We start from the raw sequence: 16,033 nt of genomic DNA, 5'->3' as shown, positions 1-16,033 counted from the left end.
TTCCAGATGGCAGTGCGGGATCAAGGAACAGCGCTATAAGTAATAAATCTTATGTTTGCCTCAATGGTCAAAGCTAAGGCTTCTGTTTAGTGGTTTTAAACACCCCACCTCCCCACCCCCCCGCTTTCTCTTTACTTCCCAACCCAAAATTTATTTTCTTGTGTGAGAGAAATGGAAACTACTTTTTCTGTGCAGTACATACTTGTAAGGGGATGGCAATACTTGAAACTGAGGAAACGATTTAAACTATTTAGTCTTGACAGTGCTGTAAGCCTTTGTGTTCTTTGGTTATGGTCATTGCTTTTTAAATAAGATCAAGTTTATTTTATACTTTAGGTATATGAAGAAGAGGATTATAGAAGAGTTAGATTTGTTGGACGACAAAAGGAGGTAACTCATTCTACTTTTACTCATGGGAGAGGGGGCGGTTTGTGGTTTTTTAATACCTGATATTGATGTCCTTAACTTGACTGTTATTATTAAAAAAAAAAACAACAACAAAAAAAAAACCCCAACAAAACAACAACAAATCAACCAAGCCCAAAAACCACAACCAAAACTAACTAAACAAAAAAACCCCACCAAAACCAAACTGTTTTGGATTTTGGGTTTGGTTGGTTTTTTTCACTATGGTGGCTGTGGAAGTTGTAGGCATTTGAGCATCTTAAACTTGGACCACTTTTTGTCTTAGTGTGTGTTTTAAGAAAATTTTTTTTGTGCCATTTGTGTTCAGAAAAATCACATAATTAAATGCTCTGCTGAATTGTGCATCTATGTATCTGTTTAAATGCGTGTTTTGAAGCTTAATTTGCTTCTACATAGAGTTAAAATCTTGATCGTTACCCAAACTGAGTTTTTAATGAGGCCACTTCATTTCCAGAGCCTGGAGAGCATTTCCTGAAACAGTGATGTAACAAATAAAGCTAAAGAGTAGCTAAAGCTAGAGTATTCTGAAATAACGAAGCCTCAGAGACGAAGTCTAGTAACACCAGCATCAGCCAGTGTACTACTGTGAAGTTGTCTTGTGGGCACTGGTCCTTCTGATGTGCCTTTGCCAGCAGCTGATTTTGGCCTCACTTTCTCTGTGGTGAGGGACACACAGAATTTTCAGTTCAGCCCAGTTCCTCCTTCTCCAGCAAAAGCCGAGCTTTAAATCTGCTGAGCAAGGTTTAATGCTAGGTTTTAGTTGTGAAGTTGGAAGAAAATTTACATGTTAAATACTGAAACGATCCTCATCTGTGCTTATTAATGGGATTTCTCTCTAGGGATTTTGCCATTACCCTAGGAGATCCCCCAGTGTGTTTCAGCTGCTAGAGTAGGGTTTCACAGCCGTGTCTGTAGTCCAAATGTTGACTTTTTCTGAAGCTAAAGCTAGCCTGCGAAGTTGGTGACTGTACTTTCTTGGTCGGTTCTTCTCTTCGCCTTCAGTAGGCTCCAGGTGGTCAAGCCTGGCTTGTGATCAGCCCAGTCCAGCCGCGGCAGCTTTCTTGTCTGGGGACACAGCCTCTGGACACAAGTGCCCTCGCTGAGGACATCAGGGCCCGCGCCTGGGTGCTGCATGTGGCCTCTCCGGGCGATGGCCAGGCACGGCCCAGAGTATGTGGCTATTGTCCCCTCAGTTCTGCCAGTTGAATTGTTAATTAAATCCATGTGTTTTAGCTAAAATCATTGTTCTCTGTGCTGGATGTGCAGAACTAGGGGTTTAGTGCTCTCTGGCAAGGGCCTAAAGCAAGTAGCTGTGAGAAAACTGAGCACGGCAACTGTTAAACTGCATCTGCTGCAGTCTGACTAGGGTCATCCTGCCCTTGTACAATCCCTAAGGTACCATGGGACCTAATTCGACACCCGCCGTTCCCGCTTTGGCTCTACCCTTTGTGTTGGGCTGGTGCAGCAGCTGGAGCTGCGAGGAGAACTGACCTCGGAGCTGCTCCGGTTTAAATATAACCTCCTGCCTTCCCTCTGGATCTTTGAACCTGGGTCAATTCCAAGTTTGGTTTTATCTCTCAGCCTCCCAGACCATGTGCTGGTACAGGCGAGTAGGTGGAAAGAAGCAGCAATGGGATTGTCAAACTGGCACTTCGGCCAGCAAAAAAATTGCTCATTGAATTATGCATTGGGCAAGGAGCATTTGGATGTGCTGAGGGAAACAGCCCCTTCCTGCTAACTACCGCTGTGCTTTAATTGAAGGGACACGATGTAACTGAAACCACTTTTTTTTTAATCTCAGTCTCTTTTTTTTTTTTTTTTTTCCTGGCATGTTTTCCCTGTGAATTGCTAGACTCTCTTGTTTAGTAGGCTGAACCACAGACAAGTCATAGCTGTACAGTGGATGAGAGGTTCTTGCTTCCCCCCACTCACCACAAATACTTTGTGGTTAAGAAATGTTGGGAAGAGTGGAGTTCTGCTTCTGATCATGAAGCAGAGGTGCATCATGGTGCTATCTCTTTCCTTCTTTAGTGTGAAATGAAGGATGCACAATTTTGAGCATTATTAAAATCAACAGTAAAAATCCTTGCAGGTTGGCAAAGATTAGATATGACTTGCGGACACAGGCCCCAGGCAGTGAGGTTCTTGATGCCAATTTGCTTCAATACCAAAAGTTAATTTTTCGTTAACGTTATTTAGCTTTCTTCTTCTTTAGGTTGTTGGCAAAACTGACTTTTACACTGCTGTACCAAAAATGCAAATTTTGGGAAGACTTAATTGGAGGCTTGGTGAAAGATTCTAAGTTGTTGTGTACTAGAACTATATAAAAATACCGTTGTAGTTCTTAGGGATTCATTCAATGGACGTTTAGCTATCTTTTTCCTGAAAATCTCATCTTCGTTCAAATACCAGCATGCTTATGAACCTTATACACAGAGTAGTAGAGAGCGCCTTCTTTGGGTGTACATATTATTTTATATTCTTGCGTATATAACATTGCCTTTGAAAAAGCTGGCCCCTCCTGGAGCACATTTAGCTGGGGGGTAGTGATGGTTGTCTGCTCAGTGCTGGCTTGGAGCAGGTTGGAAGAGGTTGGTGTGGATGAGGGGGGAAAGCGCGGTGGCTGGGTGCTCTGGGTCCTGCTGAGGCGCACGTTGCTGTGTCGCAGGCCTGTCCAGAGGTGGACACGTTCGCCAGGCGACATAGACGTGCTCTAGGAAAAAGCCCTACTTGTCAGTGATGTGCATATTCAGGAAGTGTATATAAGATGGATTTACAGGGTGGCATAGTGACATTTAGAGGTTTTGCTTTTTTCTAATGCTGAACAATTTGCCTTTCTGACTTGTTCTGCACCACCTTCATGTTATCCCGAGGTTCCTGTGCAGTGATAGAATAAGGTGCATGGTGAGAGGCTCTAACTTACCAGCAGTTGTTTTATCTCACTCCTGACCTTACTTGTCCCACCATTATTTTTGAGTTTATCAGCAGTGAGTCTTTTGCAATTTTATCATGTAGTCGCTAAAGCATAATACAGAGGCAGTGTCAGTTAAATATCTTCTGTATTTGGCTGCTTGTTCGTGCTCACCTCTCTGCTGAATCTGCTCAGGTCACGTTGTAAACCTGAGCACTGATGTGGCCTGTGTATCAGGGGAAGGGGATTACTTTTGCAGAGTTTAACACGCTTAGTTCACTGATCTGGCGTATAGCACAGCCTAAGAGTTGGTGGAGGAGGGGGGAGGAAACATATGCAGGAACTTCTCAAGATGGCTGTAGTGGAACTGTTTGGGGAGGCAGTAAATAGCATTCGCTTTCTGCTTGAGTGGGGAAGGTATCTGAAAGCTGCTTTTTTTCTCTTACAGGTGAACAAGAATTTTGCGATTGATTTGATAGCAGAGCAGCCTGTGAGTGAAGTTGAAAGCAGAGTGATATCGTGCGATGGTGGTGGTGGAGCTTTGGGACATCCTAAAGTATACATAAACTTGGTAATATCTTTTGATCTGTGTATAGCATGTTTTGCCTGTCCATTCTTGTTTGTAAGATCATCTACTTTTTGACATGTTAGTTTAACAAAGTAAAAGGATTAACCACCGAGGTGTTAATTTTATTTGGTGCGTAATATAAAATTAAGATTTCTACTCAGAAGAGCTAGAGGGTTTCCATTTGAAGTTACCAGGCATTTCTTGCTCTTGATTTGTTTGATGGGACAGTCATTTTTTTGGAAAAAATAAATTAACTATGAAGTAATAGGAGCAAGCAGTGCCTTGTGAGCAAAAAATATGCTTGCTGTGTTTTGAGAAACTTACTCTTTAAATGCCACCATGTAGATTGAGGATACGTTTGCAGTATTCTTAGGAATATGCAATTTATTTTGAATCCTGCATGTTCAAGGGAAAAAACAACAATTAAAAAAACCCAAAACCAAACCAAACCAAACCAAAACCCACAAAAAAACCCAAAACAAAACTCATTCAGTCTTTGGGAATCTTGGTAGTTCTGAAGATTGAAATTTTCCATCATGGTCAGAGAGTCAGTGAAGAATAAATGTCTTGTTATCTTCGTGTTTACCCTGACAGTAGTGATAGTTTCCAGTGTATTTTTATTCTAGAGAGTAAGAATATTGAGGCTACTGTCATATGACCTCAGTCAAATCAACGATGACCTGTTGCTTAGGTACTGTTCTCGGACAGACCCTGACTGCAGATGTCTTAAAATCTTTGCTTGCTCACGTAAACTTTGGTGTTTGCTTAATACCCAAAAGAATGGTGGAGGAGAGCTGGTGTCGTTTAGTGTTAGTGTTGTTGCCACTCCTAACTATAATCACAAGCATTTCTATTTTGAACAAAGTAAGCACTTTATAATGATTCATTTTACATAATTCAAAGTCAAATGCTTGGAGGTTCTAATTCATAAAACTTAGGAAGCTTGTGTTCTTCAGTTAACTTTTGTAGCACACTGATGATTGGTTGCATTTATGTTGATTCGTTTGACCTGTGCCACGCTCTTCTTGAGGAGTGCTTTAGTTTTTGTGAATTTTGAGATCTTTTTGTGTTAACAATCAAATTACAAATCACTAAACCACGTCTGTGGTTTAGTTCTTGAAAGCTAGTGTCTGCAAAGAGAGAACAGTATTAGACCAGCTTGTTTCCCCTAGCCCTAACAATTGAAATCTTTCAGCAGTGGAGGGTAGCCTGGATTTTTCACTTCTAATCCTGTATTAAGAAAGGGGAACCATGAGTTTACTTCATTTCATGACTGCAAATAGCCATGTTACTAAATAACACTAACTCCCTTAGTGTTATCTAACTATCTTGTCTTTCGTCATGTTAAGGAGGACTACAATAACAGCTTACAGTCAGTCAAACTTCTAAATTTTAAAAAAAATTTAAAATTTTATACAGTAGTAACTGCTACTTTTCTGTAAAACATTTTCTTTCAGAATTTCTCCCGGAATCCTACTGAAATTTCCTCCTTCCTGCAACTAACTCTGTCAGCTTACATTACTTGCCAAAATTCCTGTCTAGATATAACTTGGAAATGCCAAATCCTGTTTTGTATTAAAATAATTATGAAATGATCTTTTCAGAATATTGGAACAGATATGACTGAACTGACTTAAGAACCTTTATTGCTGGAGAGATATCACTTGGCTTGACTTTAAAATGATACTGTTGAGATTAGGGCTGGTAGTTAAAAGGCTGGCGGAAGGGAAGCTGCATAGGATACAGAAATCAAGCGTGAACCTCATACCATCATTCTTGCTTCTAGTGTTTCAAATAAGATCAAACTCTGTACTTCAGCTATATTGATCCATTTTAAGATGGCACATATGAATAAGAGAAAATTTGTAATTTCTAAAAGTTTTATAAAGTGAAACTAGCAGCTGTTATATTTTTATATTTTTGCAGGACAAAGATACTAAGACCGGAACATGTGGCTACTGTGGACTTCAGTTTAAACAGAAACATCACTGAAATATTATCCCTGCGTGCTTGCAGATTTCTGTTCAGATGTTAACATTTAACTATAAATAAACAATATATTTAGAAACCCAAGATTTGCGTTTGTGTTTATCTTAACTATGGGAAGTCCAATCTGTACCTTTTTAAAACCCAGCTTGTCAAGTATTTGAGAGCTGAATGATACTACAATATCTGCTTTGTACTTAATTTGGTTTTCATGGAACAAATGTCCTGCCTTGTTTGGCAGACTTCTCACAGGCTTGGAAGTGGCGTTTGGCTGCAGCATAGGTTTGGTTTGTACTGGGTAGATCTGTATTCTTTTCAACACTTAATTGGATGTAAATGTTTACTGGGAGACTGATTATCTTTTGGCATTGTTTGACAGTCTTAATTTGTTCACGGCCTAGTATCTATAGCTGGATTCACAAATGGAAGCACAAAGATATTATGATACTCAGCATTACAACACTTACTCCTGGAAGCAAGATTGTCATCCCTGAATTAAGTAGCTACGCTTGCTACTTGTTTAAAAAGAAACAGCCAGTGCCTTAGAATGGTAATCAGTCTAAGCTGGAGAACTATCTAAGATGGCACATGTGAAAGGTGAGGACATAAGCATTTGTCCTCCAATTGAGAGGATCAGAGTGTAAATATCTGATTCTGCTTGGGATTCACACCCTTGAAACCTCTTTAGGAACTGGGTCTTGTCAGACTCAAAGTAGGGATTGCTCCATTACAGGTAGCAGCTTCTGCTCCTTTCATACAGATAATCTGACAATGAGAGCATCCACCTATGTGTAACCCCACCTAGGCTGTGTGAGGCTGGTTGTAGGACATCATCTACCTTCTTCCTTAATTTCACTTCTGCTTCATTCTGTCATATAAGCATGACTCTCAAACAGGGCGTGTGTCTGGAGAAGGAGGGTCTGAGCTTTGGTCTTTGCTCCAGAGAGCATTTTAATTTGTTGTCAGTAAGTGACTTTTTTAAATGCTGGTGATGGAACATGGTCACAGGTAGTAATTGCTGCTTGGCCAAAGGTTAACAGGGTGTGATTCTAAACCTGCTGTTTATATCCTTTTAGTTAAATTGGTGTGGTGGTATCAAGTTGAACCAAATTATCTGGGCCTACAGCTGCTTGACTTGCTTGTGTCAGTTTATAGATGAAGTTGAACCAACACAGTTAGACTTGAAGCAAGGTCTGAACTATTCTGTCTGTAGAAGTTGTGTGTTTAGAGGCTATACTACAATTACTCACAGGCATGTACACCCCTCCTCTTTTTTCAGTCATTCCACCAGTAAGAGCTTAACCTCCCTTTCTGTCTCTTCCCCTTCTTCCTTCCCTCTCTTTTTCTCCTGTCCATTGCTGGTGGTTTCAGTTATCATCTGACTAGCCTTCAACTCATTCTTTGTAACGACCTAGATTTAGAAAGTACTATTAGAGTTATGCATTGTAAATTCAATGTAGGTTACTGAGCACTGACTTTTCTATAAGCCCAGGGTCTGACTGAGGCTAGATGGCTGTTATGGTGGTTGTAATGTTAGTGTAGTGGCCAAGTTCAAGAAGACTTAACGTATGTTGCGTTTCGAGTAGCACCTGAGCACGTATGAAGATGGCAAAGGATCCTTTCATAAAACCCAGTAACCTGCATTCAGCTTATCTGACCCTATGCAAACAATCTGTCAACTGAGCATAAATATGACATTACAAATGGTCTTCTGGTAAGTCCATCTCATGCTCTAAATATAAAATAATTACTTGAACTTGCAGTGTCTGTCTTTAAGCATAAATCTGGTTGCTTTTTAGTCTGGCCCTCTACCAGTTTGTAGAGCGTCTTGGCTGGCACAGTTCTCTCATGGTACAATCATCTCTGCAAAGAGACCTGAAACAAGTAATCGTATGTGGTCCTCTTGCTTGGGCCTTTGATTTTCTTATGAATAATATATCTGCTTGGATCACTGCTGCTCATAATAAATTAACAATGTTTAAATTGGCACGGCATCTGCTGAGGACCCAGACAAATCCCATCCGACTGGTCTCAACTATGGAATGCTGTTCTTGGATATTCTCCCTAAAGTACTTGTGATATGTGAAGCTGTTGACACCACTGAAACAAAGACGGTCTCTACTTCGCTCTGGTGATCTTCATAGGAAAACTTCAGACTTTACTCCTTATAGTTTCCTGTGTGCTAAGTTAATATATCTAGTTGGGAATGCCTGTTTATAATGAAGCCTTGCACTTTGAGCCACACCATCCACATACCTGTGGAAAGGCCAACCTTGATCTGCAGGAAGAAGTAGTGAGGGAAAGCAGAAACTTTTACTGTGGTGGTCACAAGCAGATACATGTGAAAATGGATCTATGAGGATACACTAAAACACATCAGTATCAAAGCGAGGACAGACTAAAACACGTAAGTACCAAATCAGCATTACAGTTCTCAGGCAACAAATTCAGACTAGAAAGCAATATGGAATAAAACTTTCAGACTTAAATTCTATCAGTCACTGATTTGTTCTTCATAGACAATTCATCCCAGGCTGGAACTATAGTCTCTTACTCCCATGACCAGAATTCAAACCATAATTTATACTCTGTCACTATGGAAATACAAAGTATTCTGTATTGATGTGTAGCTTGTCTTAACAACTGTATCCTGCCTTTACCTACTAAAACCAGATACGCTCTTTTCCCTTTACTGCCGCATATATTAAGCTTTTCTTGGTGAAAATCACTATGTATTTAAACTTCCAAAACAAATAAGGATCATCCATCCTTTTCCCCATATTGCTTGGTAGCTCTCTGTCCTCTAATTAAAAAGTAACTAAAATGAATTTACAAGGCAAGTCCTGTTTGTTCACAAAAGCACAAAGCACTACTATGGCTATGGCATAATATGCAAGTGCACCTTTTCTAAAACTTCTTTCAGTCGTATGGCAGCTGATTGCGCTCTGGAAATTGCTCTTGTAACAGGCTTCTCCAAATCGGCAAATAGTATCCCTATACTTCTTACTCTCTGACCTGCCAGTAATACTTGCACTTTTTATTTAATGCTATTGCAAGTATCAGATAAAATACAGCGTACTGTAAGAGCAATAGAAATGTTTGGTTCTGTAATACCCACATTGTTGGCATTCTTTGGTGTGTTCCCTGCTATTGGTCTATGTTGTTTTGAGAGGCAATACAATCTTTCTGTGGTGGTCTGAGTATGTCATCTAAATTTAAAGTTAGCGATCCTTGAGGAGCACATCTGACAATTCAGTCTTGCCAATGGAATGGATTGATCAGGGAAAAATGACCCCGCATTCACCTTTAAGTTCACGGTGCAAATTATCATGTGTCTCCATAGGTCCATCAGGACTCGTGCAACGAGGGAAGAATAGCAGTTTCGGTTTTCATAATCAGAGGCAATATAGTAGAGCAAAAAAAGTAGAATTAAAAACATGATATGTATTGTTGCTGTAAATGTCACTCTGATGTGGATGATCATCCTTTCACATGCTTTTATTTTTGTCAAGCATTGCCCAGTGTTAGTAGCCTGTGCAACAAGATACATGTTGAAGACCTCGCATGCCCAGGTAGTGACAGCTTTCACTCCAGGCTTTCCAGATCCCAAATCATTTTCTACTTACTGATTGCAACGGGGGGGTTGCAAGTGGAACATGATGATTGCCCATTTTTCCATGCACAAAGCAGGTCGTGGAGCTCAGGTGTTTTTGAGATACGGTGAATTTAACTAACAGTTACCGGAACTTATTTTTCTGCACCTGGAAGTTATGCAGTCATTATTGATTATTCCAGGTTTGTATTGCCATCCAATCACTTGATACTCATTTCACCATCCAAAATCCTCAGCATTCAGGTGTCAAAAATTGAGCTGGCAAAGCAAAAATTGCTATGTGAAAGAACAGATTATGGAAGTGCAACAGAGGAACCAGGAATGTAATCTGTGCAATACAGAAATGATGTGATGGAGCACTGGGAACATTGCCTTAAAGCGCCTCTCTTTTTTTAAGGGGGCTGTTAGTTTCCCTTAGTGTGATACAAATGCTGTGAGAATATGCATAACTGCACTTATCCATACATCTTCTGCTGATACAACATCCTGCTTTAGAAAGTCCTCCCCATCAGCCTGCTGTGCATACATTTTTACTGAGGTACTGGCAACTGTATGCCAGGACAAATGCTATCAACAGCACTTTCTAGCGGAGATGTCATTTTAGTGAGCACTAGAATTCAAGCAAAAAGTTCTTATCCCTAAGCAGTGTGAATCCAGTCGTGAAATGAAAATATACTTAAACATTATGGAATTTGTAAAACTAGCTGCAGCTTTGTAGGTATTTTCCCACCTTTTTTTAATGTTCGGCTTTGGATGTATTTTCTTCTTTACATATTTTAACTTTCTTCCTGTTTCCATTCTTGTCCTCTTCCATGTTTCTGTTGCTCCCTGCCCCCACCCCTCACCCCCAATCCCTTTATTAAGGGGTAGGTCTTTGACAAAGCAATGGTTATCCTATTATAAAGTTGTCTCTTTGGAACAGCCTCTAATGCCTATCTTCTGCTTCAATAAAAGTGCCTAACTTAAAAGCCCATTCTTTCTGAAACTCTGTCACTTGGTCTAAGGCATAAATTAAAGTGATCTAAGTAGGCAGGCATTTGGCTAGATTTTCTCTTAATGTTGTGTGGATCAAGAAATCTAGACTGCTTTCACTACAGTCATTAATGATTAAAATGAGAACTCTATTTTGGACTAATTACAAACATAGGAGAAAGATCTAAGAGACTTTATAGTATAGCAGCCTGGTAAAATATTGCATAAACTCTACTAGTCTTCACTTATGATTTGTCTTAACAGCAGGTCACTTCTGGTTGTGTTAACTTTGTCTAAATACTGAAATCACTGCCTTTAATTGGCATGAATAACTTTCTAAGATTTAAATTTGTTTTCTCTATGGAAGATGTAAAGAAGAGGGGGAAATTAGCGTAGAAGCCTGTTGTAGTATATTTACTTGAGACAGAAAGATTTTTTTTTTTTTCCAAAAGATGTAGTTAGGAACACAAAAAAAAAAAAAAAAAAAAGATTTTCTGGCCATATAAATTTCTTTACTAAACTTTGATTTGTTGTGAGAAAGAATCAGTTTCAAGAAAACGTGGAGGAGTAAGGTGGTTCTTTGTTTCCAGGAAGGAATTGTTGATGAAGAGAAGGAGAAAACAGCACAAGATGCATCTTCTCCCTCCTCTCTAAATTGTCTGCAATTGGTAGCAGACCTATGATTTAGTACCTAATTAGACTTAGGGAAGTATCTTAATCTTTGGACTGTGAAGTGCTCTTTGGAAGCTTTTCCCCTTTACAAAATATAAAACCTGGTTCTTGGGCATCAGCTGCTGAAAAGAAATCTGAAATGTGTTTTAGATACTAAAAAATGGATTTCTAAACAAATTGTTGTACCAGCAACTGTAGCAGAAAACCTCAAATGGTGATACAAAACAAGATTATTAGCCCTAAGGATCTGTTCATTATCTGTAGGGAAGAAGGTAATGTTGTATTGGAAATTCTTATGTGACTGATGTGTACTGCAGATTTCATGTTAACAGTCCTAAGTCTTAACCTAATCAAATTATGTCCTGAACTCTGACTTGAACCAGTAAGGACAGGGACTTTCTTTTAGTGCCTTTTGGTAAACAACCATGAGGTTGTTGGTGTTTTTTGGTTTTGTTTGTTTTTGTTTTTTGAGTGCTTCACATGGGTAGTGAGACTGAACAGAAAAATAACAACTTTGGCAGCATATGAGTGCATATGGAAAGCATATCAGGTAGGTGCCAAGGATAGACATCTTGGTTAATATAAAGTTGCTTTCAATTTAAAGTTTTAAGATAATAGAATGTCATTATCCCTGTTGTGTAATGAAGGCACGTTGGAAGTACAGCAGTGTGATTGAAGAGTGGTATCTGCCTGACCTAATTGTAACCTGGAGTGCCTGGGTGTAAGGGAGGTTGGACACTGAAAATGAAAGATTGTCAGAAGGAAAAATGTTTTCTTCCGTAAATATATTCCGTGTGGCAAGGATTCCACTGTTATCCCCAACAGCCCAGGTCCCTCTGTGAAGGGAAAGGGCACGGACAGATTTGAAGTGAAGCGTTGTAAGGGCTGAAGTTGGCAGAGGGATTGTAGCAGTTGCCCTCTTGCTCGGCTCTAGAGCTGTGAATCCCATCAGCTGTGGCCTCCTGCAGAGCGCTCTGAGGAGCAGCACTCCGAGGGTGAGAACTGGACCTGCTCCAAGTTCAGGTTGTGCCAACTCTGAAAAACAAGCTGAGTGGCATGCAGAGGGAGGGATACAGAGGCTAATGTTTGATTGTACTGCCTACTAGTCACTCGTAACCATGAGGATTAGGAATGAGGCTATTGCCTATCTACACGTGGGAAAAGATTCTTACCTAATATAGTTGATTTATTAATTGATTTATAAACTTTCTTGAGTTTACTTTGATTCTTGTTCCTTCTGCACAGGTATGTTTCTGGAGGTTTAAAATACTTGGACTCAGTGCCTATGAAGTGGATGTGGTGAAATCTGGTATTTCAGGACATCTGGTAACTGAATTTCCTAGATTTCTGGATGGGAGTTCAAGTTGGCTCTGTTTATACTTTAGTAGGACGGATTACTTGGTTTTTTGGGAAGGAACAGTGAGGTATTTGAGCTGGCTGTTTTTATTCCTAGCAGCCCTTGGCAGAAGGATTACTGCCATTATCTGTACACGTGTATGTTGCAGTAGTCCACAGCTGTGGTCTCCAGTTGTGAACACTGGATGTTAAGCCAGAACACATGCTTGGGTTTGTTTTTCTCGGCTTATGCTCCTCGATGATGTTCCTGTAACCACAGCAAAGGCAAAGTGTAGGGTCAGGAGAAAGAATGGGACTAAGGTACAGCTGGATCTTGCAATGATTTTGGGTCAGGGCTGTGGAGTCTGGGAAGGTTTCAAAGTCCGGTGGCTGAGAAGTAGTCCTGCAGGCCTGGTTCCTGCAGGAGTCACAGCAACAGCTACTGGAAGCATAGCCAGAAATGATTGTGATTTGTTTGCGTATAGGAAAGCTGTGCCAGTAAAGCACTGTTCAACTTATTCGTAGAAGGCCTGGAAAAGGGGCTGGAAAGTGAAATGGCTAATCTTCCTTATCAGTTTATTTGAGATAGTAAAGAAAATGTCATTCTGAAGAATTACCAAAGGAGCTTTTTAGACTGACTGGGCAACACTGCCCACCCCTCCCAAGCAACTGAAATGTGGTGTCGACAAACGTAGTGTTGCATGTGAGCTTAGTTTCACATATAAAATTATGAATCTGAGCTATTATCAACTATTATCAGAGCTGAATCAGACAGGAGTGAGATTCTAGGATTATCATATTTCCATGTTTTTTAAAAAATCAGCTCAAAGCTCAACAGCAGTCACAAAATCAAGTCTATATTAGGAATTATTGTGAAAAGAATAGTGTGAAAAAGAAAACAGTTATGCTGCTGCCTAAACTAATTTTTTACCCACATCTTGTATTTTCCTTACGGTTCTAGTCCTTCTATTTAAAAATAAAAAAGCAAGAAGGTATATTAGAATGGGAAATAGCTTAGAGAAGGGCAAACAAGATAAAGGTTTCTGTAGAAGGAAGAACAGGTTGAGTCATCAGGGACTCTTAGGGTTATGATAGATAATGATATGATACAAAATCCTGAATGGTAGGGAAAAGGTGGATTAACTGTTTTAAAGGCCAAATCACAGATATTTGTAAAAGTCGGAAAATAATGACGAGCTGATTCTTTCGGGAGTATTTAGTCAGGTTAAAAAGAAAAGTTAAAAAAAAAAAAATTGGGCATGCTATATGGAAATTTTACTTGTTGGCTTAGAGCCAGGACTAAAGGACACCACATGGATTAAAAACTTATTCCCATGTTCAGAGGACAGCTAGTACAGCTATAAAATTAATACATATATTGTAAAAGGCTGAAGGAAAATGAAGAAAATAGACCGATAGTGAGCATAACTAAGGCTGATAAGAAGCACTGAATTACTTCAGAATGAGGAAGAGTCTTAACAGATGTATTGATCTAATGTGAGAGGGATGTGGTGAAATTGTGAAGTGATGTAAAAAGATAGGAAAATTAAAAGATGTATCTGTTATATTATGTAATTGTATAATAGGAAGTCAATGAAATAATTTCCAGTAATAGGTACTCAAGGGGTTGCTCTTTAGTACCTGCTAAATTTAGATATTTTTAAATTGGCATGCCCAGATAATTAGTTTCAACAGGGCTGCCCAATGAGCTTCCTGGATCATTAATGTGATTTTTTTATAAGCTTTGAAATACTGGAGAAAGAGCACAAAAATGGCTAATGTGCCAACACTCAAAGAGGGTAAAAGGCATGACCTAGATAATTACATGTCTGTCAGCTTGACATCACTTCTGGGCAAAATAATAAGGGACCTAATTAATAATGAATTAAAGAAGTGTTGTATAATTAGTGCCAATCAACATGAGTTATAGGAAAACGAGACCATGTCAAGCTAGCATGATGTATTTTTGATGAAATTAGAAGTAGTGGTTGATAAAGCTAAAAATGTTAATGTAATAGCCTCTGATTTCTGTGAAGATTAGACTTAGTAGTAGTCCATAATATTTTGATTCAGAAATGAAAGTTGTGTAATCAACAAGCAACACTTCACATGTTTTACATGTATTAAGGAGTGGCTAATTCTTAGGTGCGAAAATGTCAGTGTAAAATGAGACTCATCGCTGAAAGGATGCATTCCTCTTGGACTCTTGATGGCATCCTTTCTCAACCCTATGGCACTTTGCTTCTTATCAGTGTCCTAAAAAACATGTAATAGCTACTGATGGTTTGCTGTGGATTGAAAGGTTGAATCATTGTTAAGTAAGGAAGAGGATTCAGCAGTGATATCGTTCGCTGCCACTTACCAGCCAAAGCTGGCACAAAGCTGAATGTGTTTCAGTGCAATGGACTGAACAGGAAAAATAAAATGCTGTCCATATTTATTGAAAAAAATGTATTTCAGTGAAGTGATAACTGTAACAGCCTGAGTTGTGATTTATCCTGTGTGAATAGCAGCCTTAATGACTTCAGGTAACAGGAAACATTGACTATTACATTTGACTGGGGGAGCTTTTTGATCATCAGATTGCTATGAGTTTCCGGTTCAATTCTGTGTTTTAAATAACTTCTATGAACTTTGGAGGAATAGAGATGTATTGAGTAGGCATATCTTTCTGAATTTGGCACGAGTGCATTTGTTACTTGAATACTGTGTCCAGCTTGAGGTCTATGGTTCATTAATTGATGTGGATAAATTAGAGAAAGTTCAGAGAAAGCCATGGCTCTAATTACCAGAGTAGAAAATGTGTTGTGTAGTGAAAGATCTAACAAGCTTCATCTTTGCACTGCCTCATAAATGAGGTTAAGGAATGACTTGATCAGGGTCTACCAGTACAAGTGCAAGGAACAAAACCTTGATAATGGGCTTTTTAGTCTGGCTAAAAAGGATAAGATCTAGTGGCTGGAAGCTATAGACAAGCAGATTCAGACCAGGGGAAAGGAGGCTTCACAGTGAGTGTGATTTACCAAGGATTGCAGTAGATTCTGTAGCATTCCTGACTCTATTTTTAAGGTTGGTATTTTCTAAAATGTGTATTAGTTGAAACAAGGCTGGAATCTGGAAGTCATTATGGACTGTGTTGTAAAGGTAATTAGATCATTGCAGTGGTCCATTCTCAATCTGTAGAAATTAAATATGCGTCAGGCCAGAGACACTAGTTCCATTGAACAGTGGTGCTGTTAAAAATGTCTTACAGACCTTGTTCTGAATAAGGCACAGAAAGGACTTGAACTTTGTTTTCCCACAAAAATACTCTAGTAGTCTGAGGGATGGGGACTTGAACTCTGCTGTTGCAAGAGAGTCCCTGGGTTTGTAGCACTGTGGAAAAAGACCAAACCTCAAATCCTGATGTTTATCATTGTGAGGAATTGTCATCATCTGGTTTGTGCCTAACAAAGCCAGACAAACTAAAATAAAAAAAAGTCAGAGCTTTAGGACACTGACAATTAGAGGATTTCATATCTGTTCTTACTTTCTCAGTTAAGTGAACATA

General features: G+C 39.4%; 1 protein-coding gene across 1 annotated transcript; it reads left to right on the top strand.

Annotated features, from left to right (window-relative positions):
* Positions 1-336: 336 nt before the first annotated feature.
* NDUFS6 (NADH dehydrogenase (ubiquinone) Fe-S protein 6, 13kDa (NADH-coenzyme Q reductase)) lies at positions 337-5,897 on the top strand (the record flags this gene model as incomplete). The annotated part of the gene is made up of 3 exons (XM_009587465.1): positions 337-390; positions 3,786-3,908; positions 5,832-5,897. Coding segments are annotated over 3 exons (243 nt in total), but the record flags the coding sequence as incomplete, so codon positions are not given.
* Between the last annotated feature and the right edge of the window lie 10,136 nt (positions 5,898-16,033).

This window comes from Fulmarus glacialis, unplaced genomic scaffold, assembly GCF_000690835.1.
Source record: "Fulmarus glacialis isolate BGI_N327 unplaced genomic scaffold, ASM69083v1 scaffold11121, whole genome shotgun sequence".
Lineage (NCBI taxonomy): Eukaryota > Metazoa > Chordata > Aves > Procellariiformes > Procellariidae > Fulmarus > Fulmarus glacialis.
The sequence above is the reverse complement of the archived record's forward strand: the minus strand, read 5'-3'. Positions and strand labels throughout refer to the sequence as shown.